The 27,418-nt window shown below is 39.8% G+C and overlaps 1 protein-coding gene across 2 annotated transcripts; it reads right to left on the reverse strand.

The window, feature by feature from the left end:
• Positions 1 to 9,678: 9,678 nt before the first annotated feature.
• Positions 9,679 to 27,360, reverse strand: LOC124876822 (transcriptional coactivator YAP1-like). Of its 2 annotated transcripts, XM_047379833.1 has the most exons (9): positions 26,789 to 27,360; positions 26,237 to 26,469; positions 20,575 to 20,777; positions 19,825 to 19,979; positions 15,040 to 15,141; positions 14,708 to 14,805; positions 14,477 to 14,595; positions 13,146 to 13,246; positions 9,679 to 12,612 (listed from the first exon to the last, which is right to left on the reverse strand). In XM_047379833.1, exons 2-9 carry the CDS (start codon positions 26,438 to 26,440, stop codon positions 12,437 to 12,439), a joined length of 1,158 nt encoding a protein of 385 aa, XP_047235789.1. In that variant the 5' UTR covers positions 26,441 to 26,469; positions 26,789 to 27,360; the 3' UTR covers positions 9,679 to 12,436. The 2 variants fall into 2 exon arrangements, with proteins under 2 accessions (XP_047235789.1, XP_047235790.1); XM_047379834.1 differs by lacking the exon at positions 15,040 to 15,141 and having other exon boundaries at positions 26,789 to 27,353.
• Positions 27,361 to 27,418: the final 58 nt, after the last annotated feature.

Consider the following 27,418-nt stretch of genomic DNA (forward strand, 5'->3'; position numbering starts at 1 on the left):
AAGGTGGCATCATCAAAAAACGAATTCAGGCATTATTATATATATATATAGAGAGAGAGAGAGAGAGAGAGAGAGAGAGAGAGAGAGAGAGAGAGAGAGAGAGAGAGAGAGAGAGAGAGAGAGAGAGAGAGAGAGAGAGAGAGAGAGAGAGAGAGAGAGAGAGAGAGAGAGAGAGAGAGAGAGAGAGAGAGAGAGAGAGAGAGAGAGAGAGAGAGAGAGAGAGAGAGAGAGAGAGTAGCAGCACTGTTGCCTTGCAGCAAGAAGGTCCTGGGTTCAATTCCCAGCCTGGGGTCTTTCTGCATGGAGTTTGCATGTTCTCCCCGTGCATGCGTGGGTTCTCACTGGGTACTCTGGCTTCCTCCCACAGTCCAAAGACATGCCTGTTAGGTTAATTGGTCACTCTAAATTGCCCTTAGGTGTATGAATCAGAATCAGCTTTATTGCCAAGTTCATGCATACAAACAAGGAATTTGCCTCCGGTACACTTTGCTCTTTTGTTCTGTTTTTGCATTACAGAATATACAAATTTACAATTTACAATGTACAATATACACATATCTAACAAAAAAGGTGCATTTGCAACATCTGTATGCTGTTGTTTTATACTCTATTGAATGTTCATCAGAGAAACAGCCTGGGGGAAGAAACTGTCTTTGTGGCGGCTGGTTTTAGTGAACAGTGCTCTGTAGCGGCGGCCTGAAGGTAAAACTCTAAACAGTTTATGTGCAGGGTGTGTGGGGTCTGCAGAGATTTTAGCAGCTCTTTTCTTGACCCTAGACCTGTATAAGTCCTGGATGGAGGGAAGGTCAGCTCTGATTATTCTCTCTGCAGTCCTGATTATTCGTTGCAGTCTGGACCTGTCCTGTTTTGTGGATGAGCCAAACCACACTGAGATGGATGAAGACAGGACAGACTGAATGATGGCAGTGTAGAAGATGACCAGCAGCTCCTGTGGAAGGTTGAACTTCTTGAGTTGCCTCAGGAAGTACAGTCTCTGCTGGGTCTTCTTCCGAACAGTGTCTATGTGTGAAGACCATCTCAGGTCCTCAGAGATGGTGGTTCCTAAGAACCTGAAGTGGTCCACGGCCGATACAGTGTTGTTGAGGATGGTGCGGGGGGTGTATGGGGGTGGTGTTCTCCGAAGGTCCACCACCATTTCCACAGTCTTGAGTGGGTTCAGTTCAAGGTAGTACTGACCGCACCAGTGTACCAGCCGATCCACCTGCTGTCTGTATGCAGACTCATCAGCGTCCTGGATCAGTCCAATGACAGTGGTATCATCTGCAAACTTAAGGAGTTTCACGGACGAGTCCGATGAGGTGCAGTCATTTGTGTACAGAGAGAAGAGGAGTGGGGATAGAACACACCCCTGGGGGGCACCAGTACTTATTGATCTGGATCGGGAGAAGATGCTCCCCAGTCTCACCTGCTGCTGTCGGTCCGTCAGGAAGCTGTTGATCCACTGACAGGTGGAGGCTGGGACGTTGAACTGTGTGAGCTTCTGGTGGAGGATGTCTGGTATGATGGTGTTGAAGGCCAAGCTGAAGTCTACAAACAGGATCCTGGCGTACGTCCCTGGGTGGTCGAGGTGTTGCAGGATGAAGTGTAGACCTAAGTTAACAGCATCATCTGCCGACCTGTTTGGTCGGTAAGCAAATTGCAGGGGGTCCAGCAGGGGGCCTGTGATGTCTTTCAGGTGCTTCAGCACCAGCCGCTCAAAGGATTTCATGACCACAGACGTCAGGGCTACAGGCCTGTAGTCATTTAATCCTACGATGGTGGGTTTCTTGGGCACCGGGATGATGGTGGATCGTTTGAGGCAGGAGGGGACCTCACATTTCTCCAGTGACTTGTTGAAGATCCTTGTGAAGATCGGAGCGAGTTGATTTGCACAGGCTTTCAGACATGATGGGGAGACGTTATCAGGTCCTCCAGCTTTCTTTGTTTTCATGCGCTGAAAGAGCCTGTTTACATCTTCCTCGGAGATCTTTAGTGCAGGCAGAGGATCTGATGGTGGGGGGTTGGTTGCTTTATGGGAGGACTTTGTTCCTGAATGGGAGGTGTAAATGGCTTCTTGTCATGTCTGCAGTAGAAGCCATTCAGACGGTTGGCCAGGCGAGGGTTCTGTTCAGGTTGGGTGGAGGGGCTCTTGTAGGCAGTCTGAAGTGTCACCAGTAGAAAGGCTGTTCTTAAGCTTCTCACTATAGCTTCTCTTGGCTGCTTCGATCTCCTTTGTTAGTTTGTTCCTGGCCTGCCTGTACCGCGCCCAATATCCACTGCTGTGAGCTTCTTCCTTTTCCCTGCGCAGATTCCTGAGGTGTGGAGTAAACCATGGCTTATTGTTCCCAAAGGTGCAGAAGGTCTTGGTCTGCACACACATGTCCTCACAGAAACTGATGTATGATGTCACCACATCAGTTAGTTGGTTTAAGTCAGTGGCTGAGGTTTCAAAAACAGTCCAGTCTGTGCATTCAAGGCAGGCCTGTAGCATCTGCTTTGATTCCTCAGTCCACTTCTTAACAGTGTGAACCTTGGGTTTGGAAGCTCTTAGTCTCTGTCTATAGGTTGGGATGAGGTGGATTAGATAATGATCCGAAAAACCCAGAGCAGCCCTGGTAACAGCATGATATGAGTCCTTTAAAGCTGTGTAACAATGGTCCAGTGTGTTTTTGTCTCTGGTGGGACACTTAATATGCTGTCTGTATTTGGGGAGTTCATTTGAGAGGTTTGCTCTGTTAAAATCTCCCAGTATTATGATGAAAGAGTCCCTGTATTTTTTCTCCACGTCTATAATCAGCTCAGCAAGATGTTTTTCAGCAGCAGAAGTGCAGCCATGTGGTGGAAAATATGAGCCGATTATTATAAACGAGGAAAACTCTCTCGGTGAATAAAACGGTTTATAGATTATGGAAAATTACTCCAGATCAGGACTACATGTTTTTCCCAGCACTTTTATGTCTCTGCACCAACCTTCATTTATATAAAAGCAGATTCCGCCTCTTCCCCGATAGCTCCGCGCTGCGATCCGCTCTGAGCAGCTGGAAGTCCGGCATCAGCAGTGCGCGGTCCGGGATGTTTTCACTCAGCCATGTCTCGGTGAAGCAGAGAACCGCTGATCCACGGAGGTCCGTGTTTTTACCGGTGAGAAGAAGCAGCTCGTCCATCTTGTTGTTGAGAGAGCGGACATTTGCCAGATGGATTGAAGGCAGTGGTGTGCGAAGTCCTCTTTTGCATGGTTGCATGTGTGTTGCCCTGCGATGGACTGGTGATCTGTCCAGGGTTTATCCTGCCTCTCGCCCATAGACTGCTGGAGATATATGGAGTTAAATTTGTCTCAATATTATTCAATCAAACAAAAAACTAATCTCAATCAAACAAAAAACTAATCTCAATCAAAAAAAACTAATCTCAATCAAAAAAAAACTAATCTCAATCAAAAAATATTAAGTTGTGATCAAAACTTTCAGAGTTTTTTCTCACAAAGAGAAAAAAGTTATTTGCAAAACATAAACTTTTATTTGCGCAGGTCAAAAATCTTTGGTTACGAGTCTTGCTTTTTTGGTTTTGACGCTCTCTGTTTTTGGTTGAACTCAACGAATTTTGAGTTCTGGGAACATGAACATCCTGGGCGGGGCCTAAAGACGAACGCTGTAAAGACGTTTCCCTATTGGTTAGCGCTGACTAAAGCAGCAGACTCTGATCCCCCGCATCTCTGAATTTCTGCTTGAACTGCAGGGCTTGCAGCGTCGCTTCAGTGAGGAGACATCAACTCTACAGAAGAAAACTGCGGTAAAGTGAGCCGAAAGTCAGAAATACGCGGTGACGTCAGCCGACACCAGCTCTCTCTTAAAGATTAGCGTCGCGCATACAAGGTGCATTACGGTAATGGAGCAGAAAGGACGCTGATCCTGCAACGGTTGAGAAAATAAGAGGAAAACAGAAAAGTAACCTACAGAACATTTATATTAATTACATTTTTACAACTTTCACATACATGGTTTATGTAAAAGAATAAATATTTTATATTTTACCGTAGTTTTGGAGAAATATCTTGTCAAAATACCTCAAAATGCTCAACCATTATATGCATTTGTCCCACTTTCAGGAATTTATTTCTCCAAAACCATAAGAGGTGACAACACAATCTCTTCAGAATATATTAGAGGGTCATCTATATTATAACCAGAATTAGTATTTCATAATTTCACAGTAGGTTTCTGGAGAAATACACAACTACCCCAACAAAGTACCACAAACGCTTCTTTTTGGTGAGGTCAATGAGGTCCTGTGGGAAGTGGTCTGGACAGCTTAAAGTGCAAGAACATCCAGATCTCCTCTGACCTCTCCTGGACCGGAAACGCCCCTCACCTGTTGAAGAAGGCACAACAACAGCTCTTCTTCATCTCCTCAGCTGCTTACAGATGTCTACAGGGCCACGGTGGAAAGCACTCTGTGTCTCAGCATGACAGTGTGGTGTGGGAACTGCACAGGAGAGGAAGGAAGTATCACGGGTTGTGAGGACAACAGACAGGATTATGGGATGCCGTCTGCCCGACATGGATTCTGTTTTATACTACACTTGGGGTAGTTGTGTATTTCTCCAAACCTTTACAGTAAAATTATGAAATACTAATTCTGGTTATAGCGTAGATGACCCTCTGATAAAATCTGAAGAGATTGTGTTGTCACCTCTCATGGTTTTGGAGAAATAAATTCCTGAAAGTGGGACAAATGCATATAATGGTTGAGCATTTTGAGGTATTTTGACAAGATATTTCTCCAAAACTGCACAGTAAAATATAAAATATTTATTCTTTTACATAAACCATGAATGTGAAAGTTGTAAAAATGTAATTAATATAAATGTTCTGTAGGTTACTTTTCTGTTTTCCTCTTATTTTCTCAACCGTTGCCAGGATCAGCGTCCTTTCTGCTCCATTACCGTAATGCGCCTTGTATGCGCGACGCTAATCTTTAAGAGAGAGCTGGTATCGGCTGACGTCACCGCGTATTTCTGACTTTCGGCTCACTTAACCGCAGTTTTCTTCTGTAGAGTTGATGTCTCCTCACTGAAGCGACGCTGCAAGCCCTGCAGTTCGAGCAGAAGTTCAGAGATGCGGGGGATCAGAGTCTGCTGCTTTAGTCAGCGCTAACCAATAGGGAAACGTCTTACAGCGTTCGTCTTTAGGCCCCGCCCAGGATGTTCATGTTTCCAGAACTCAAAATTCCTTGAGTTCAACCAAAAACAGAGAGCGTCAAAACCAAAAAAGCAAGACTCGTAACCAAAGATTTTTGACCTGCACAAATAAAGGTTTATGTTTTGCAAATAACTTTTTTCTCTTTGTGAGAAAAAACTCCGAAAGTTTTGATCACAACTTAATATTTTTTGATTGAGATTAGTTTGATTTTGATTGAATATTATTTTTTTTTGATTGAGATTAGTTTTTTGTTTGATTGAATAATATTTTTTTGATTGAGATTAGTTTTTTGTTTGATTGAATAATATTGAGACAAATTTAACTCCATAGAGATAGCTTCCCCACAACCCAATATATTATTATGTCACATATTACCAAGGACCTTTACTTTTACTTTTATGAAGATGATATGTAGCCATTAAAAACAATGTTTGCTAAAACACCAGAATGTTTTTGGAAGGTTATTATCTTAAACATGATATGCTCCAAGATTTATAAAGTGCCACCCATTCTTACACTGAACCAGCTTTTTTAAACGGTTGTATGGTTAGACAACAATCAAAGAAATGCTCCAATGCTTCAGGCTCCTGCCACAGGGTCCACAGGGTTCAAAATTTTACCCAAATCTCCTTTTTAGTCCCTGCAACGTGACAATAATTATTCATCCCTTTAAACTGAATTCCCTTCACTTTTGGAGGTACTGGCCATTTTAAATATATTAACAATAATTATTATTGATGGTTACATTTTTGCCAGAGACCTTTGTTTTAGTTATCCTTGTATACTTGTAGTATAACTTACTTTTAAAAGCTTTGTTTAAAATTATTCTCACATTTTTTATCACTTAAAGGCATAAGCTTGGCGAAATACGATTAATCGAACCAGCTAGGGTGTTTTGTATCAGATGAAGTAAAGCTGGTACCTTTTCTTTATCCTTTTATATTCCTCGTTACATTTTTTTTTCTTGAAAGGATTCACGTTGTAGAAAGTCACCTTTGCTGTCTAACAGGTCTGTGAAAAAATGACAGTATAAACAGAGTTTTCGTGATTACTTTGTCATTCCACATGTACAATTCTGGGTATAATTTTCCAGTAGTGCAGATTCGATTCAATTCAATACTTTATTAATCCCAAAGGGAAATTAAATGTTGTTGTAGCTCATATTATGAAGGTTTCTTCAAAGAGCCGTTGTAGATGCTGATGGCTGTGGGCAGGAAGGATCTCCTGTAGCGCTTCGTCTTACAGCAGATCTGAAGAAGCCTCTGACTGAAGACACTCTGTTGTTGTAGGACAGTCTCATAAAGAGGATGGTCAGGGTTCTCCATAATGTTCTTCATTTTATGAAGAATCCGTCTTTCCACAATGATCTCCAGAGGTTCCAGAGGAGTCCCCAGAACAGAACCAGCCTTTTTTATCAGCTTGTTGAGCTTTTTTAAGTCCCTGGTTCTGATGCTGCTTCCCCAGCAGATGATGACAGAAGAGATCACACTCTCCACAGCAGACTTATAGAAGATATGCAGCATCTTGCTGCAAACACCAAAGGACCTAAGCTTCCTCAAGAAGTACAGTCTGCTCTGTCCCTTCTTGTAGATGGCTTCACAGTTGCATCTCCACTTCAGTCTGTTGTCCAGGTGAACACCGAGGTATTTATACTCCTCCACCACCTCCACTTCTTCTCCCATGATGGAAATAGTTTTTGACTTATTCCTGTTTCTCTTAAAATCTACAATTATCTCCTTTGTTTTATTCACGTTCAAAATGAGATGATTGTTTCCACACCATGCCACAACAGGAGTCTCTCTAGGACATTCATGATGTAGGATGTCAGGGCAACAGGTCTATAGTCATTGAGGACTGATGGGTGAGTTTTCTTTGGTACCGGAACAAGACAAGAGGTCCTCCACAACACCGGAACCTTCTTCTGGGCCAGGCTAAGGTTGAAGAGGTGCTGCAGAATCCTACAGAGCTGCTCTGCACAGGCCTTCAGGACTCTAGGGCTGACATGATCTGGACCTGCAGCCTTATTCCTATTCAGTCTCTCCAGTTGCATCTTTACTTGACTTCTTGAGACACACAGGTGGAAGGGGGAAGAAAAGGAAGCATCAGCATCTTCTGATTTGGTTGAAGGTAAACATGTAGAAGCAGAAGGGTCCATGGCTGAGGTGGAAGATAAAACGGTTGAGGTGTTACTGGAAAGCTGTGGGTCAAAGGAGGGTGGGATGTCTGTTTGGCTGTGAGCAGGAGAGGAGGATGCGAAGCTTGTTTCTGAACTGAACCTATTGAAGAATGTGTTCAGTTCATTGGCTCTATCCAGACCTCCATCGGTCTGATCATCCTTCTGCTTGAAGCCTGTGATCTTCTTCATCCCTGACCACACATCTCTGATATTGTTTTGCTGGATGTGTGATATTTCACTGGCAATTTGTTAATATCAAAGTCACACACAGCAAAATCCAGGCATTCAGTTTTTAAAAGATGCTCATGGGAATATGGAACCAGACTTATTGAGTCTGTGTCATGACATGTTTTTATCCATGTTTTTAAGTTAAAATGTTCCAACAATTGCCTCTCTGTTTATAGATTTCCACTCCTTATGCTATATTTTTTTGCCAAGAGTATGGATGTTCCACATAAACTGGATTATGTTCACCTCTTTAATATTCTGAGGATCAATGTAAAAGGAATGATCTTCAAGCTCTGAGGTGGAGATTTTTTTCCACCATATTCAGAGGTTAACAGAGGTTGTACAGTCCTCTGTTTATAACTGCAGCTGTCAGTACGTCTAAAACACGTGGCAGCCATGTTGGATTATGAGGTCAAGGTTGGTGAGAAAACTCAGACATTTCCCACTTTGGGGGACTTCCTTTCTGTTTTGCCACTGCCCGGAACTGCCGGCTGCATTCGGGACTTTCTCGACATTTCAGCGGCCTCTCTGATTCTCAAACTAACAAAAGTTTGGTGGAACGACAGGATTCAATAAGACATGTAAACAATGAACTTACCCTCATTATAAATGTGATACACAAAACTGATTACCAGTGTAAGTTAGGAAATTCTATTAATACATACAAACCACAGACTGATCATAAGATCTAAACATGATTAAAACTACAAAAAACAAACTAGTTGATACAGATCATAAAAAAAAAAACATTTGAATAGGAATGTCATGATCTGCTTTTTAAATGAGTCCAGACTCTCAGGACATTAAAACAAAGCGAGCTCATTAAGAGACGTTAAAACAGGAGTGATGTGAGTGAGCTCTTCTGTTTGGTCCAATTTAGAGCCTTGTTGCACGGTTTTTGACCAACTAAAGGCAATCATGGACTTTTTTGTTGCTGCATTTGAAAGGTGTTTTACAAGAGGACAAGAGGAAATAAAAGCATGACTTCCCAAACAACTTCCTGTTCAAATATATTTCTTAAATTCCAAAAGCGGTTGTGAACTCATTGTTTTGAGGTATCTTAAAGGCACACAGGCTGAAAACAGCATCTAAATTCCTTCACTTCAAGTGACCAGACAGTTGCCTGATCGGAGGAGAGTGATCAGACACTCTTTTCTTCTCAAAGTTCAGTTAAAGGGAGTTATATTTTAAATAAGTGTGTAATTTATTTTCATTCATTTTGACAAACTCTAAATTCTTGATGGAGCAGGACAGTTGAATGCCATCTACATAAGGTTGATGAGACACATCATGACATTTATCAATTATCTTTCCATGGGGGGGCGTGTGTGTGTGTGTGTATATATATATATATATATATACACACACACATTTCTGTTTGAAAGGTAAGATCTAAGGCAGTCTAAAACAGCGCGACCCCCACAGAAACTGTTTGTCACTCAAAAGCGCATGACACCAAACAGGGAATTTGTTAAGCAGCACCTGATTGATCATGAGAAATTAAACTTCCTGATCCGATGTAAAATCATGTCAGAGCACATTTCGCAATGACATGTCCCTACAGTCGGTGACAACGGTAGCATCATGCTGTGGAAAGGTTCTTGTCTGCTACAAGCGCTAATATTGAGTTCAATTAAAAAAAGACATACATGCACAGTTGAGCTAAGGAATAGGGTGAGTGTTGAGAATGACAAAAATAATTAGATACATTTGAGTGAAAAAGAAACTAGAAAAGGCTTTAGGAAAACTGCAGAGACCAAGCGCATTGCAGGATCTGAGCCGGCTTGGTATTTCTCTGGGTGGGTGAAGGAAAAGTTCATTGTATGCAGGCTGAAATTCTAATTAAAAATAATAAAAATTTTACTGACTCATCAAAGAAAAGCTTTAAGAAAAATGTATTAAATGTGTTTACTTAAGTTTTAATTCAATAGGGCAAGATTTAACTTTCAGTCCTCTGAATTTTCAGGAAGAAAATATAAATTCTCCAAAAAAACTCAATTCAACTAAGCTATTATGAACAGATCTACACCAGTGTGTTGTGACATTGTAGGAATTAACAGGACAGGAAACAACATATCAAGGTGTAATTTAAAAGTTTATTAAACAGAAACCTCTTTAAATTGATTATAATTATATTAATCATGCATAAACAGGTAAAAAAAAAAAACAAGTCTGAAAACCTCAAAACTCTTTGTAAATAGTATATTAAATGTCATTATATGCAACATACAGCACATAGCAAATGTCATGCATGCCAAGATAAATATTAGACTTGGTAGTGTGTTTCATGATGTGTATGAGCGAAGCTGTTTGGCACTTTAAATGAAGGCTACTAAAATAACCGGTCTCTTTTTGTGGGATTTTCAGAATGAAGTCTTTAGTTATAGTACTGCATATACATAAAACAAAGAAGTCAGTTAGGAGTGATGTTCTGATTAGGTAATTCATAGCTTAATACTCAGATCAGCTCTAAACACACTGCAGAAACAACAAAAAGGATAAAAACAGATTATATCATTTAACTTAACAAAGTAAATAAAAAAACACCCATATACTGTTGCCTGTTCCTGATGTTTGCAGTTGGAATAAAATATTCTAAAAATGCAGCATTTACAATTGGTATGTCGTCTTTGATAGGAAACCCAACTTATTTTGGGTGTCCATATAGTTTAAAACTAAAACAAATTTATTAGCAGGATGAGTAAACTTCTGTTGCATGTGGGAAATTAAGTTGTCTGGATTGATATAAGCTGAAGAGTAAGAATTGAAGGTGGAAAACACCAAAATTGATTATATCATGTTTTAAATTAGGTAAAAAAAAAAAAAAAATCAATTGCAGTCACACTTGAGATCAAACCAAATGGCTGTATCCTGTTGAGGACATCTTTAAAGGAGTAATTTTATCTGCACTATAAGCTTGTATGACTAGTTTGAAACCTCAAAACCGTACACCAGATAGAAGATTCAATGGCAAAAATGTTCAGCATCAACTCAGTAATAATGCTTAAAAACTGTTTTAAAGGGTCATTTAATTCTAAATTTATTTACATGAACAACAGTCATACGAACAATCCCTAGATCAATATTCAGAGCTAAATCAAAAAAATGTTATGGTGGTTTTGGATTTGAAGTCTGCTAGTTTGAGAGGTTAGACATTTCGTTCCACAGATAACTTTTTTAGATCACCTTGTGATGCTTTGCACACTGACATGTTTCACTGCCTTGACATCTTGGTAAAAAGTGGAATATTGGATCAAGAAACATTCAGTATATGCAACAGATTTTCAGAAATAAATAAAAAAATGATGGCTGAAATGGAAAGAAAGCTGAATCTACACCGCGTGAACTCAGAATTTTACACGATTGACAGCTGATGAGCTAAAACAGAGGCTGCCACTATTTGAGTGTCTTTCATAATGAACCACTGAAGGGATAAAGACCAGCACACGTGACATATGAGGAATACTAGGAATGCTTCAATCCAGTATTGCAAAAAGGAGTTATGGAATAAAAATGATAAAAATGAAAATCTTACACTTGAAGACTGAACATTTTTCCTTTCAGGTAAAGGACTCTTAGAAACCCCCCACACATTTCCAAGGTCAGATTGCGAGTAGAGAGCATCTTTTCCTAAAGAAGAGGTCGGCAGAATGAGACTGAAATAACCATCCAGCACAGTGGAGTTCATTAGAAATCCATAAGAAATACTGCACCTGCATAGCTCATGTTCAGTGCTGGCATGGGTTAAAATTATGTAATAAAAAGTATTTTAATATACTAAAACAATATTAAAAGCATATTCAAATTACCCAAATATTGGTAGCTCTATAGATGATTGTTTTTTCAGCAAGGTTGTTGCATCTTTCTTGAGAAAAGAAGGGCTAAAGATTAAAAACAGCTATAGAAAACAAAAACTGAAGAGTCATCTATCCTTAACAGTTTTGTGGGGAAAACCTACATTTTATTGGACTCCACCCTGATCATGTGTTTATTTCACAAGGACATTCTTTGTATATCGAAGTCTTAAAAGTCATGCTTAGTGTTCAGAACTAATATATTGGAAGTATTATTTAGGAAAAGCCTGATTTGTTGATTCAGACAGACGGATCTTAAGAGTCTTTTCTCCTTTTTATAACTGATAAAGTTTTAGCGTTCTTTTCTGACTCGCCACAGGGGGGGGCCTTTTCCTCCATTTTAATAAGAGAGGCGCTGAGATTGTGTAACTATTGTAGTTTTTAGCTAGAAAAATCCTTTGATTCTGTGCTCGCCTTAAGCTAAAATGTTGTTAAAAGTATTTTTACAACTCTGAGTATTTGATTAAAATCACAAGGTACTAACGACTCAGAGAAAGTAGCATGAGATGTTACTTTTAATTTCCATAGGTCACTTGGCTGATTGAGGAGTCCTATCTAAAGATTTTTTTTTTCTTAAATAAAATCTTTATGTTACATTAATTCTATTTTAACAGACTTTTTGTGTTCAAGTTTCTGGCCCAAAAAAGCTTATCTAGATTTGACCGTGATTAAAAGTAATTCCAGGTGGGAGTTTTTGGATGGACATAACAATCATCGGAGGACCGAGATGAAAAGGAGTGGAGCAGTTGCAAAAAACCAGACCCAAAAAGAGAAAGCCAACTGCTTCTGTGAGAGTCATTTGTTTTTTCACGCGTCAGGGAGTGAGTAGTGTTAGATATCCGTCACATTTCTGTAGCACATTCTCTCTGTGTAGCTGTTCTGTACCACTTTTAAATCCAAATCAAATTTTCCAGAATTCTCAGTCATGCTACAAAAGCCTGATTTCAAACCACACTCGACCGGGCGGCGGCTGCTTGCGTCTATAGCCAGGTGAGTAGGCTGTCCCTGTCTATATGCGGCCCGGAGAGAACCGAGTCCATGTCCATCAAGATGTCTGAAGTCAAACCGTCAGGGAGGCCCGGCATCAGGTCATCATTTATTGGGAGCACAGGCATCGACTCCTGCAGGCTCATTGAAGGGGGCTCACTAGAGTCACCTAAACAAGTCAGAGGCACAGAAACAAATGAAAATTTTACAATATTTTTCTTTGCATCGGGATGCATTTTAGCTGTTTTAACAAGAACCTGGACAATTGATGTTCAAAATAATGTAAGAATATTTAAAAAATACTAAATATACATAATAAACTTTAGGTACTTTTTGAACACAGTTGCAAAGAGCTTCGGATAGATAAAACAAAAAACAAAAAAAACCAAATAAAATACAAAAGCAATATAAAAAGCAGGTATAAAAAGAATAAGAGTTAGCTCAGTGAAGAAAAGCTGATTTTTAAATGTATGTGTTAAGGAGAGCTTTTAAAGAGGATTGTCTGATTTTTTCAACCCATTTTCTACACCTGTTTAGGGTCAAATAATTATTTTGGCTACAGAAGTTTAACATAATGATTTAGGAAAAGAACAAGTATGAATAAAAATGAAACAAAAAAGTAAGCAACAGAAGAAATAAACCCAGATTTTATAATATATAGGTTTGGATAAATGCTTAAGAAAGACGGCTCTTAGTCATTACCAGTGTCCATATGATCCACAGAGCTCAACATGTGGTCCGACGTGCGCGGTAGGCTGCTGACGCTCAGACCACTGTCGGTGCTTTCATTACGAGAGTGAGCCCTGTGTAAGAAAACAAATAATTCTTTACATTCATAATTGGTTGGAAATTAGTTACACCTCTGAGGGACTAGGAGAATGTTTTTCCTTTGCGTCTGGCCTCCGTTCGCACTTCTAACAACTAAATATTTCTGCTTAGAGGACAAATGGTCAAAACAAGGAGCTCTGGTCAGAAGGGAGCAAAATTAAAAGTTCAAAGGGCATAAATGTGTTCAGAAGGAATTGTTAGCCAGCGTTAAAGAGGCATTTAGTCGCTTTGAAGTTACTCTGATGCTGTGTCACATTTATCTGAGAAGTTTGAACTTGGATTTAAGAATTATGTTACACCCAAAAACAACATTTCAGTTGCGAGGTGGGAGTGCCAGCGGGTTTTTCTAATTGTGCTGCATGATAGGCTAAAAACTACTGTATAAATGCTATAAAACAATGCATTTCTCAGCACTTTATGCATTCAAACACTAAAGAAACATATCCTGAACACTTACCATCAGAAGTGTAATTAAGCTGTTTAATCCACAAACTTTGACTATATTTTCTGTAGTATGGTTGACATATTCTTAACTCTGGGTTGCCGAGGGAGCTCTGAGTATATCTTTCAGGATTTCAACTTTAGGCACTTCATTTAGTTTTTGTAAATTGAAACGTGGAAATTCAGGCATCTAAGTACACAACGGAACGCACTATGAGTTGCAGTGACACCTCACTGAACGTTATAAACAGTGCTCTTTGAGTGGCTCTGGTCGTTTGACCACCTGGGAGTTACACCAAGTCCTAATAATGACATTGTAGCTAGATGGGAGTAGTCCGCTTGCTTGGAAAGAACTTTGGGAACCATAATGAGCAACTACACCTTATCCAATAGATTCTTAATAAACACTATTAAACAACATTAAGCTATCTGTTCACTTTAATCTGTAAATTACAAGCTATGAGTAAAGATTGTTTTTTTATTTTTCTGGCTCAGACATGGCATATTAAATTAGTTTCCATAGTTTCATTGGTTTGGTTCTGACTTATTTTAGGACCTCAGTAACTGCAATTTAAGGTCAGGATTAAACATAAATTCACAAATCTACAACCACAATATGATCACGTTAATTTTTTCTGTCATTATCTGTATCATTCCCCTTGTTAATTAACAAATACTGTATGAAATAAATAACAATACAACTGTTTTTTCAATAATGTTGTATTTTTTCACTAACTTCTAATATTCTGATAATAAACACTTACCCATTAAGGTTAGGTTCTTGGTTTAGAGCCCTGATTCTGACATCCACTGACTGCACAAGCATTTGTGCGCTCCTGTCATGGTCCATTCCTCCGGGCATCTGGTTGCTGCCCCCCGCCTCCTGCACCCAAACAGACGTATGTTTAATTTTACTACATGGGACACAAGCATGAAGTAGTTTGTGCAAACATTGCACATTTATGAGACAACTCCAGTTTGGAAGGATCTCTGACCTGAGCTGCAAATTGTGGAGGGATGCCTTGCTTCAGTCGGAGCTTTTCCTGCCTTTGCTGCATTGCCAAACCAAGGATGGCAGGGTTCACCTTCTGGGCTAAAACACAGAAATCACAAAAGAGACATGTATTAACTTCTTTGAAATCTAACATAATTCATGCTGCGAAACAATTAATCAATTACAAAATGTCTCCAACACTTTGAAATCCTTCATTTTTGCTCTCTTGTTGCCAAACATTAAGCTGTTTTAATAATAGCGCACATTGGAACACAATGTTTCTTTTTGACAATTGTCAACTTAGGAGGCACAAAATCTGTCATAGTGTGCTACCTAGACGCGGGTCGTCCCATGTGGTGGTCTTATTTATGTGATCAATGTAGTACATCTCTCCATCTGCAGTCACAGCCTGCTCCCAGCCTTCAGGCAGTGGACCTGAACAGCAGTGAAAGTACACAGTGAGAAGGCAAATGGTAGATGGAGCCAATGGAGTGTTGAGAGGAAAAAAATGTTTTGTAGATTGCAGATTTTAGGAAGAGAAGTGTATTGTTGCTTTGTTTAATTTACAGTTAAAAAAAATTAAAAACATGTATGTGCATTTCGCCAAACTTCACTGTGTGTAAATCAATGTTCATGTAAAAATGCTCCTTTTAGAGTCTGTTCACCCAAATCACACTATAAAAATTTCATAACACCTCTCACAAGAAACAGTGTCTCCAATGTTGGGATGTTTTTACAAAATAGGCAAACAAAAAATCAATCTTAGTGTGGATTAGCCATCATTGTTTATAATAGGGGCTTTGATGATCTAGGTAATATCCTGTTGCACATTTTACCTTCGCTTTGTTTTATACCAAATTCTGAAAACAACATTTGACTCATTAGGTGGTAAAGAGTCATTTGGGCCAAGGCACCTTTTAAAAACTAAGGATTAAGTTAGAAGTATAAACCGGACTTCACATGGCAACTTGTTTCAGGTGGCAAAACCTTCTCGTTCAACTCTGTGAACTATGATTTACAAACCATTTCTTACCCTTGGTCCTACTTACAAAAATGTCTAGGACCTACATATTTTGTTTAATGGTTGAATTAAATGACCATACTTCTACTTCTAGGTTTTAGGACAAAAACAGGCATTAAACTTTTAAACAAAGAGCATTAAAATTCTTGAAAAGAAAGTTACATATGTGTTTACAAAATGGGCAGTCAGTTAGCGCCACTGTGGAGGTGGGGGCTAAAGGTTGCAGGACCCTGGACTAAATGCTCTGAGTTGCTTTTGCAACAAAAAAAAACTCCCTGCTGCAACCTATAAGCTCAGAGATTTCTTTTATCTACAGGGGTTGGACAATGATTTATTGTGGTTTTAGACCACAATAAATTATTAGTATGGTGTAGGGCCTCCTTTTGCGGCCAATACAGCATCAATTCGTCTTGGAAATGACATATACAAGTCCAGCACAGTGGTCAGAGGGATTTTAAGCCATTCTTCTTGCAGGATAGTGGCCAGGTCACTACGTGATACTGGTGGAGGAAAATGTTTCCTGACTCGCTCCTCCAAAACACCCCAAAGTGGCTCAATAATATTTAGATCTGGTAACTGTGCAGGCCATGGAAGATGTTCAACTTCACTTTCATGTTCATCAAACCAATCTTTCACCAGTCTTGCTGTGTGTATTGGTGCATTGTCATCCTGATACACGGCACCGCCTTCAGGATACAATGTTTGAACCATTAGATGCACATGGTCCTCAAGAATGGTTCGGTAGTCCTTGGCAGTGACGCGCTCATCTAGCACAAGTATTGGGTCAAGGGAATGCCATGATATGGCAGCCCAAACCATCACTGATCCACTCCCATGCTTCACTCTGGGCATGCAACAGTCTGGGTGGTACGCTTCTTTGGGGCTTCTCCACACCGTAACTCTCTCGGATGTGGGGAAAACAGTAAAGGTGGACTCATCAGAGAACAATACATGTTTCACATTGTCCACAGCCCAAGATTTGCGCTCCTTGCACCATTGAAACTGATGTTTGGCATTGGCATGAGTGACCAAAGGTTTGGCTATAGAAGCCTGGCCGTGTATATTGACCCTGTGGAGCTCCCGACGGACAGTTCTGGTGGAAACAGGAGAGTTGAGGTGCACATTTAATTCTGCCGTGATTTGGGCAGCCGTGGTTTTATGTTTTTTGGATACAATCCGGGTTAGCACCCGAACATCCCTTTCAGACAGCTTCCTCTTGCGTCCACAGTTAATCCTGTTGGATGTGGTTCGTCCTTCTTGGTGGTATGCTGACATTACCCTGGATACCGTGGCTCTTGATACATCACAAAGACTTGCTGTCTTGGTCACAGATGCGCCAGCAAGATGTGCACCAACAATTTGTCCTCTTTTGAACTCTGGTATGTCACCCATAATGTTGTGTGCATTTCAATATTTTGAGCAAAACTGTACTCTTACCCTGCTAATTGAACCTTCACACTCTGCTCTTACTGGTGCAATGTGCAATCAATGAAGACTGGCTACCAGGCTGGTCCAATTTAGCCATGAAACCTCCCACACTAAAATGACAGGTGTTTCAGTTTCATTGTCCAACCCCTGTACAACAAACATGACTACAACCATTGCAGGGATGTTCTTGCATCTTTTGCCTTCTGGTCAGCACAGTCACTCTTCACTGAGAGCCACAGTACAGAGGCAGGGTTTATGTTTAATCAAAATGACAGATAATTTCCAGCAGTGGCTCATCCCACACAATCAATGACTTCAGTCCCATGCGCTCTGCAACTATGCAGACGAGGACATCCGCAGGTTTTAATTTTATTTTATTAAAACATCCAGATAAGTGACTAGCATCAAAAGTAATTAGCCTTCAGAAGATAATGGATTCATTTGATTTTTCACAGAAAGCTTGCTGCAAACAAAACCCTGAGATTGCACTGACGTTTTTCCACATTTCATTGAATAGTAATGACACACTGTGGCATTTTAAAAGTTGTATGTGACTGAAACTGTAATAATTTATACTGGAACTGTTAAGTGACAAGCAACAGGTCTCAGTACTTGTTTTGCAAAAAAAAAAAAAGTCATATAAAGCTGATGACAAGCCTTGGTAGTCTGAGCTAATCAAAGTATAGAGATGTCCCCATCTGGTCCAGTTTTAAAAATAATGCCATGTTATCGTGTGCATCAATTGTAATGCTGTTTTACAGGGTATGCACATTACTTGGTTGAGTGAACGAATCTGGGTATGAACGATCTAATGTTCACACTGCAGGCTAAAGTGGCCCAAATCCAACTATTTTTCCCTTCATGTGACCCCTATAGGATTTTCTTAAAGACAGTGTGAAAAACACAAATCATTTTTTTTCCAAATCAGACCTACACCACTTTCAAATGTGGTTCCAAATTGGATTATTATCTGATGTTGCTGTAACCAACCCCAACCTGAACAGTCATTTACAATCCATCCAACTTTTAAGTCATTGAAGTGTGACAGATTTCACAACTTTGTTGGGAGGAGACGGGAAGCACCAAGATCAAATGTAAACAATGGCCAAAGGTTGATGGAGCAAGTCATAATCGCACAACAAATTCAGAATGAATGCACACATGTTGACGTGTAGTATCCATATTTCCATAAACACATTGTGCTGTGGGTAATGTAATTTCATCTTCTTAATGCGGATTGCTTCAGGGCCGTAGACTGTTCGAGTTGAAACCTGATGGCGCTTGCGTTTAAATCATAATGTGAACAACACAAAAAAAAACATTGATCTCAACATAAAATCTTAATTGAGCATTAAGACATGCACTGTGTAGTATTTTTTTAGCATTGTCCAGCAAACAACACTGACTCTAAAAGAGAGACTATATTGGCTGCTGTAGCTCCCTGTCTGCCAGTATCATATAACCTGTTCTACAAACTGTGTAGATTGTGAAAGCAGAAGCTGAAACAACAACTATTAAAATGCATGACTGTCAAAGCAAATTGCTAAGTTTATAAAGCAGGAGATGAACCTTTTCTGAAAGTTTTGTCTGCATATGATTAACTGCAGCCACGCTCAAATAGGTTATAAGTGTAATTATTAACAAGTCCTATCAAAGCACACAGTAAACATGCTTAGGCTTAGTCTAGCACTTCATCTCATTGCTCCGCTGGAAAATATTGTATGCAGGAGCGAGATGTGATTTACTGATAACTGTAGTTGAAAAGTTTGAGTGAGATAAAAAAAATTAGGAAACGAAGCCTATTTTAACTGAGTAAACCCCATCTTGGAGCAACATACAATATGAAAGACGTCCTGTAGAAAGTCCCACTGGGAATAAATATCTGTCAGTCGAGAAATATGGATTCTGCAGCATCCTGAATGTCAGTGGAGAGGAAGTTGAGTGGAGCACAGTCTAAATACTAATACAGATGGGCACCAAAGTTGGGAAATAGCCGCCACTAAAGGACCTATGAATATTAATCTGGGTATGAATAATAAAACATGTTTTTGTAAGTATGATGTTAGTAGTGTAATATTTTAATGACTGAGGCCTAACAGCTTTAAAACAGCCTCTGTGAGGAGTTATTTTTCTTTTTCATAACAGAGAAGGACTTTTTTGTCCCTCAGTTACACAAAAAACCATTATGTTTTTTTTTTTATTACTATAAACAGGTGGAACAATGACAGAAAGCAAAAACCAGTTTGAGCTGTTATGAGCCTGTGATTGCCGTTAAAATGCAGGCATTTAATTGTAGTCACTGATCACATGTTGCATCATCACACCCTGCGGTTCAGTTCATGTTCGTTGTCTCATTTAAATAAACACAATTTGGATAAACTGACCCTTTAAACATTTAATTAAGCTATTAATGGATCAGAAAATATCAGATTCTTTTGAAACTTTAACCCGATTGTTCCTAACTCCTTTCAGCTTTCATATTCTAAACAAACAGTCATCCAGAAGACAACACTGGACCTTGATGTAGGTTTACATATTAAGTCTGATCATTTCAAACCAGATGCATTAGTGTAAAAAACCAAAAGGGAATCCCAAAGGAAGAACACCCAACACACTCCAGGTCAGAGTGAGACAGATGACAAAAAGGGTACAGCACTGCAGTGTGATACCTGTCTCAGAAATAATATTTTTTGGTTGCGTAGTGGGCGCTGGGTTGCTGAAGGAGTGGGCGTGGATCGGGGTGCAGGCGATCTGATGCTGGGCTGCAGCAGACTGAAGCTGCGAGAGGCGGGGGTCCTGCCATGTGGTCGTCTTGTGCACGTGGCTGAAAAACAAAACAGCAAGCGATGAATGCGAGTGCAGCTGTTAAACTGTGGTAACCTGAAGGGTGAAGAGTGTGCTGCCGCAGACCTGATTTACCAGTACTACCAGATGTGCTTGCACATCTATACTCCTTCAGACAGTCTCAGGCTTTTAACAGAGAAGTAAGCCATCAGGAAATGTGCTTTCATAAAGGTGAAACCTAACAGGCCACAGAACTGGTTCAACTATTTGCTGTTTGCATGAGTTTTAAACCTGGTTACATCTCTGCCACTTCACACGTTACAATTATTTTACCTTTTGAAACAATTAGAACATCTTGTGGGGCAAAAACGAATATCAGCAAAAAACAGGATTCTCTCAGAATGTTTTGAATTATATCAGAACTAGAATGATTAGTGGCACTGAGAATCATTTAGGATATTTGTTCTCCCAAAATGCTAAAAGGTTTCCTCTTTCCACTTTTAAAATCTGCTGATTCAGAATCTGTCTTGCACCACCTGCTTTGAGAAACTGTCATCCAGCACAGAAACTCTTTTTAAAGAAAACCTGCAGAGCCAGAGATGCAACGCAGCGATAAACCAGGAGGAAGCCCTTACTTGATGAAGTACCGTTGGCCAGTGGGCGTCTTGGCCATCTCCCAACCGTCGGGGAGTGGCACGTCATCGGGTATGACCGGTGTGGCTGCTGCATCTGCATCTGCTTGAGCGGAGAGGGAGTTGACTGGGAGGGAGGCGGGGGAGGAATGAGCACGGACGTGATGAGGAGCAAGGGAGCCGCACATGCCTCCATCTGAACTGGCCTGACGGGGAAAGGAACAGGGTTAGGCCAGTGAGCAAGTCTGCAGCAAAGGCAAACAGCAATCTGAAACGTAAACTTAGAATAAAAACAAAAAAAAGTTTAGATGGATACAAAAGTTAAGACTTAATGAGAGTTGCTTCTCAAACCGGGCATACTCATGGTCAGCTGGTTTTATTTACATCACAATTTCTTGTATAGTTGTTAAAATATCCAATATTATTTTATATCCTGTACACTGGATCTCAACAGTGTACATATACCTGTAAAAATGGCAGAGTTTTTTGATGCATAAAAACAATTTCACCATCATAAATAATTTCAATACTTTTTCTTCCATTAATTTGACATTTATCCTTCACATTTCAACTAAAAAACAAACAAACCCGTGTTAACCTGGTTACATAAGTGTGCATGCCCTTAAAACTAAAACTTTGCTGAAATTGCCTTTGATCAAGTTCAGCATTTAGCCTTCTTTGATAAGAGTCCATCAGTAATCCTCAGCTTAAATCAGCAATATCTGCACCGTCAACCTTGCAGAATTTCTACAAATCTTTCAAAGAGTGAGGACATCTATCTGTCACAGGCTTCCTCGGGGGAGCCACAGAGTTTCAGTCAGATTTAGTTTATGACTCTGGCTAATACAGAATGGTGAATTTTAGAATGGTGAAGGCATTATTTTGTTGATTTGGATGATAATAAATAATTAAATCCCTCTTCATTTTCAGCTTCCTAGTAGAACTCTGAAGATTTTGGGTCAAAACCCCCAGTTCCATCAGAAGAAAAGTAACTTCACAGCATAATACTGTCACCACCATGTTTAATTGTGAGTGGGATGTTCTTTTCATCCTCCTTAAGAAATAAAAAATAAAAGTAAATTAATAAAAATCTTTCATCTAAAAAAGGTAACCCCAGAGCATAATGCTGCAACTACCATGTTTCACTGTGGGAATGCTGTTCTCTTGAGTGATGCACTTTGCTGGTTCTGACACCTTTTGGAAATGTGGATCAAAGAGCAGGTTTGGTTTCATCAGACCACAACAGATTTTTAAGGTTTTGGGAGAATTTAGTAGAACTTGGATGTTTTCTTTGGAAGAAAAAACTTCCTTCTTACAAAGCTACTCCTTCATCCAACATTTTTAGATTAAAGGACACACACATGTGAAGCGCATCCAACAGAAATTCCTGCAGCTCCTTCAGTGTTGCCCTCTTGCTCTTGGCACCATCTCTGAAAGGTTTCGGTCTTTTCTTTCCATCTGTTCAGGACGAACATACCATTTTTGTGATGTTACTCCTGCCCCATAATTTATTTAATTATGAATGCATGTTGTTACTGTGTCATGGTGTGTGTATAATGTAGAATTGTTCTGTACCCTTCGGACAGCTGATACATTTGTACAACGAGATCTTTTGATCCTCTATAGTCTCCCTGCCGACTATTGTCTTAACTAAAGGATGCAAATGAGCAAAATGTTGGATTAGCTGTTCTGATTAATCAGATTCACTTTATTTAATGGCAGGCGCGTACTTAAGAAAACCAAATTTCTTTATCAATTTCAATTGAAACTGAATTTCTTTTTCACATTTTTGTCCTTGACCGATTGGCTTGTTTTTCTGTTAAAGATTTTTGTCACAACAAAGGCAGTAAAACATATTAATTGAATAATCTTTCTTTTACATCAGAAATCATTTCATTTTAGTCTAGTCACCTCGACCTTATTTTCTTATCAGTGACCAAAAAAGAAGCTGAAACATCCTGAAATCCAACAAGTTGTAGGTAAGGGTTTGCATATCCTAATTCAAATCCCTTGCATCTATTAAATGCTGGTAACAAGTAAACAAGTAAAGATTACAGTCATTCAGGGTATGTAAAGGCCTGTTTGTTTCTCTTTCTGTACCTCTTTGTGTTCATTTGAGATTCTCCCACAAGTGGACATCATTAATCAGTACAAAGTACAAAATCAACTACAAAATCTCAATATAAAGGGGCCAGATTATGGCAAACTTGAGTAACTTTTCATGGATGTGGCTACTTGGGCTCTGAGTGCATCAAGCTGTATCAAAATAATAAAATATTTCAGCAACGACTAAGAGACGTTAAACACTGATTGAGATTTCTTATGGCCTGTGTAGGGATACACAATGTGCAGCTGGAGCATGAAAGCAAATACACTGCCTGGCCAAAAAAAAAAAAGTCGCCACCAAAAAAAAAAGGATCACACACTCTAATATTTCGTTGGACCGCCGTTAGCTTTGATTACGGCATGCATTCCCTGTGGCATTGTTTCAATAAGCTTCTGCAATGTCACAAGATTTATTTCCACCCAGTGTTGCGTTAATTTTACATCAAGATCTTGTATTGATGATGGTAGAGTCTGACCACTGCACAAAGCCTTCTCCAGCACATCCCAAAGATTCTCAATGGGGTTAAGGTCTGGACTCTGCGGTGGCCAAACCATGTGTGAGAATGATGTCTCATGCTCCCCGAACCACTCTTCCACAATTTGAGCCCGATGAATCCTGGCACTGTTATCTATGAATATGCCTGTGCCATCAGGGAAGAAAAAATCCATTGATGGAATAACCTGGTCATTCAATATATTCAGGTAGTCAGCTGACCTCATTCTTTGAACACATACTGTTGCTGAACCCAGACCTGACCAACTGCAGCAACCCCATATCATAGCACCGCCCCCACAGGCTTGTACAGTAGGCACTAGGCATGATGGGTGCATCACTTCACCTGTCTCTCTTCTTACCCTGATTGGCCCATCATTCTGGAACAGGGTAAATCTGGACTCATCAGACCATATGACCTTCTTCCGTTGCTCCAGAGTCCAATCCAATGGTTTTCTTAAGGCTACACAGCTGTTCAGTCCCAGTCCCTTGAGTTCCCTTCGCATTGTGCGTGTGGAAATGCTCTTACTTTCACTATTAAACAAAGCCCGGAGCTCTACTGTTGTTTTTCTTTGATTTGATTTTACCTAACGTTTAAGTGATCGCCGATCACGATCATTCAGGATTTTTTTCCGGCCACATTTCTTCCTTGAAGACGATGGGTCTTCACTATCCTTCCAGTTTTTAATAATGCGTTGGACAGTTCTTAACCTAATTTTGGTAGTTTCTGCAATCTCCTTAGATGTTTTCTCTGCTTGATGCATGCCAGTGATTTGACCCTTCTGAAACAGACTGACATCGTTTCCACGACCACTGGATGTGTCTTTCAACGTGGTTGTTTAAGAAATGAGAAGCAACTCATTGCACCAGTTGGGGTTAAATAACTTGTTGCCAGCCGAACCATAATTGCCCATGCAGTAATTTTCCAATCGGAGGCTCGTACCTATTTGTTTAGTTAAATCCAGGTGGCGACTTTTTTTTGGCGAGGCAGTGTGTGTCTTTCTTGTCATCTTCCTAAGGAAATAAATGTTAATGATAGATGTGTGACACTGCATCCACCAAACTGTTTTGCCTTGTTTTTAATGCATTGTGATCAATTTTACAACATTGAAATGTATACTTATATTGCTTTCAGATATTTTAAATTGTTTATGCAGCAGCACGGCTCCATCAAAATAAATTAGAAATACTTTTTTTTTTTTCTAGCATTATGCAGCTCTTGATTGAAAATGATAACAGATTTGGTGTCCACTGGGTTTAAAAATAAAAGGGATATTATTGCTTTTGTTGAAATTCCTATCTACAAAGTATTTAGTGAATTCTAACACTTCTTTTAAAGTTGGGGTCAGGACCTCAATGGGGGTCATGAATCATCAAGTGTGGGGTCTTGAGATCCTCTTCTGAAATAAAACTACGTGAGAAAATTTATAATGTTAAAAGCATATTAATGCTAAATATGTTAAAACGGATAAAGACAGTACTTACAAACAGATAATAATAATATGTTGTTAGTGTTGTTATTTTACTAGTTTATTTTAGTTACTATTAAACCAACTTTCTTTCTCCGTTTTTTGTTTGGGAAACATTGATTTAAAGTGAGCAGCTCCCAAAATAAATGTATGCATATCAACCAACAAGCCCAAAGTTCTTTATATTCCTAAACAAACACATGAACATTTCACATGTTTGGAATTAGTGCAAAAAGTAATATTTAATGTTGAGAGCTGCAATTATTAACGATTTAACCTAAAAGCAAATCTTAATGAATTAATGATAGCTTACGCTACACAGAGATACTGAAGACACCAAATTGACATGTGTGAATTGTGCCCAAAAGATTTTTCATTATATCCAATATTCAGCAGATTTTAATAATAAAATGTCTAAGTCCATTATTCTAAAGCTGCAGTACAAATATCATTGGTGATGACATCAGCTGCTTTTAGTGGTATTCACCTGTTAGTTTGGTACTAATTAAGTATAAGGTAAATATGCACAAATGAACAGTGATGTAGAGCTAATAAGCAGCAACAGTAAAAAAATATGAGTGCTTCAAGCATTTGGATCTTTGCTTCCTCAGAAAATCAGTGAATACAATTTCTACACCACCCTGTATAAACTGAAACAGATGAAAGTGAAACTGGAAGTTGTTCCTCTTTTTAAAAATCCAGTGGGATTTGCTAATTGATATGTCCAGTGACCAGGCTAACTACTATTAGTAATGCAGGCTAATAATCTATTTGGGAGAGATTTGTACTTTTAAAAACTGTAGCAACGTATTTATTTAAGGAGGTTTGTGAAGTAGTGTGTTTGTGAAAGATGTAATGATGTAGAAATGGCTATTGCTGTGTTATAGTTGCAAGGCACCCATATTGGGTGTTGAGGTCAGGGGTCAGTGTGAAATGTTCAACTTTTCAACAGAATGTAGTGAAAGTTGCCAGTATTAACTATTTATGAGCACTTGTGATGGTTTATATCTCACTAAACCAGAGACACACACAGTGGTATAAAATATCTACTTGTGAACATGTCCCTTTAATGTTTGAATGGAAAAGAACGCTCTCAGCTTGGGTGTGACATTACTACCAGCTCCGAGCTCTGAGACAATCCAATGCAGCCGACTGCAGGCTGACTGCTACAGCAGATAGCCCGACTACCCAACCAGATATGATTGGGACGGTTTACTCTAAAGAGCAGAACAGCAAAAATTTAATATTTTCTGAACAATATGAGCCCAAAAACCACAACTTCATTTAGAGGTGTTAATGTGAAATCTTTAGGCGTATGAAAAATACTCAAAATAAATGTTCCAAGAGCTAGGGACCAGTAAGGAAAATGTAGCTTTTATGTTTTAAACAAAGGCAATGAAATCAAATTAAACATGTTTACTCATGGTTATACCGCCATGATCTCATACTGGCCCATGCCTACTTTAGAAGCAACACGCAATGCGTGCAATTGTGGTTAACTTCTAAATAAATTCTCAAAATATTTATGAATTTAATGCCATATACAATGAACATCCTGCCATGTGAGGAAGCATGGCCCAGGTTTCAGTCATATTACTTGTCTTGAGTGGCCCCTGGGATCCGGCGGGTTGAAGAAGGAGTTCGGCAATTTCCTCATCCTCATAGGCAGCGATTGGGGCTGCCTGACCGCACTGCTGGGGTTCATCACGGCGTTGAAGAGGGCCTCCAGCTCCGTCTTGGAGTCCCCGCGGACGTGCACGACCTGCTGCCCCGCCGGAGGCGCGCCGCGGTGCGCGTCCATGTCTCCCAAAGTTTGGAATCGAAACGGATCTGTTGAAAAAGTTTACTCATGTGAAACAAACGGAGAATAACACGCAGATGGCTGAAAAATGGGTTTGGATGCGCCTCTGTGCTAGGGTTAAGATCAGATTTGTTTACACTTTTAAACCCCCCTCCCTCTTCTCTTAAACCCCCACCCCATTTTAACTTTTTATGTCGTTGTCTCGGTGTTGGAAGCTCTAACTTCTTCAAGTTAATAAGCTACAAGGAAAACTTTAAGCGTCAGGTAAAAGAGTCGAACACGTGTTGTTTAAACCAAGATCGCGGACAAAAATCAATCTCGGCAGAGCTCAACATGCCTCCCACATACCTTCAAGCAGCCAGAGCGTCCCCCCTCCTCCTCCTCCGCTGTGTATTCCTACAGGGAGAAAAAAAGAAATCCCAGTCTGGAAAACACTCAAGCCGACTGCGTTTCCTTCGACACAAACGGTGGAGTAAAAATCCTTTAATAGGCGAGGCAGGGCGCGCACACAGCAAACTGGCCGGGGAAGAGCGATTTCACCGAGACCTCTAAACTTTTTCCCATCCACCGCTCAGTCCAGATTCATGTGATAGTGCGGAGGGGCGGGGTGGTTGGGTTTAAAGCTGCCGCAGTCGCAGGGCAAACATTTCACACTCAAGACAGATATGTAAACCATCACATGCAAAAACTTAAAGGAGGCTGGACGGCTGGGAGTTTATTTAAAGCTCCGAACTGGAAATGATCAGCGAAATCAGCGGGAAAATTTGACAAATCTCATTCACTGTGTTTGGTTTGTAGTTTAAATCCCTACTGTGCGTTTTCCAGTTTGTGCAGTTTTGCTCCATCTAAAGGGAGCCAAATACTGCGACAAGCTCAGACAATCTTATAGAAGATGAGCCTGCGTAGTCCTCCTTTTTTCCTAAACTCTGGGTCTGGGTCTTGTGTATTGTTGGGGGGGTTGGGTAGGTAAAGGAAATT

The sequence above is a fragment of the Girardinichthys multiradiatus genome, chromosome 11, assembly GCF_021462225.1.
Source record: "Girardinichthys multiradiatus isolate DD_20200921_A chromosome 11, DD_fGirMul_XY1, whole genome shotgun sequence".
Classification (NCBI taxonomy): domain Eukaryota; kingdom Metazoa; phylum Chordata; class Actinopteri; order Cyprinodontiformes; family Goodeidae; genus Girardinichthys; species Girardinichthys multiradiatus.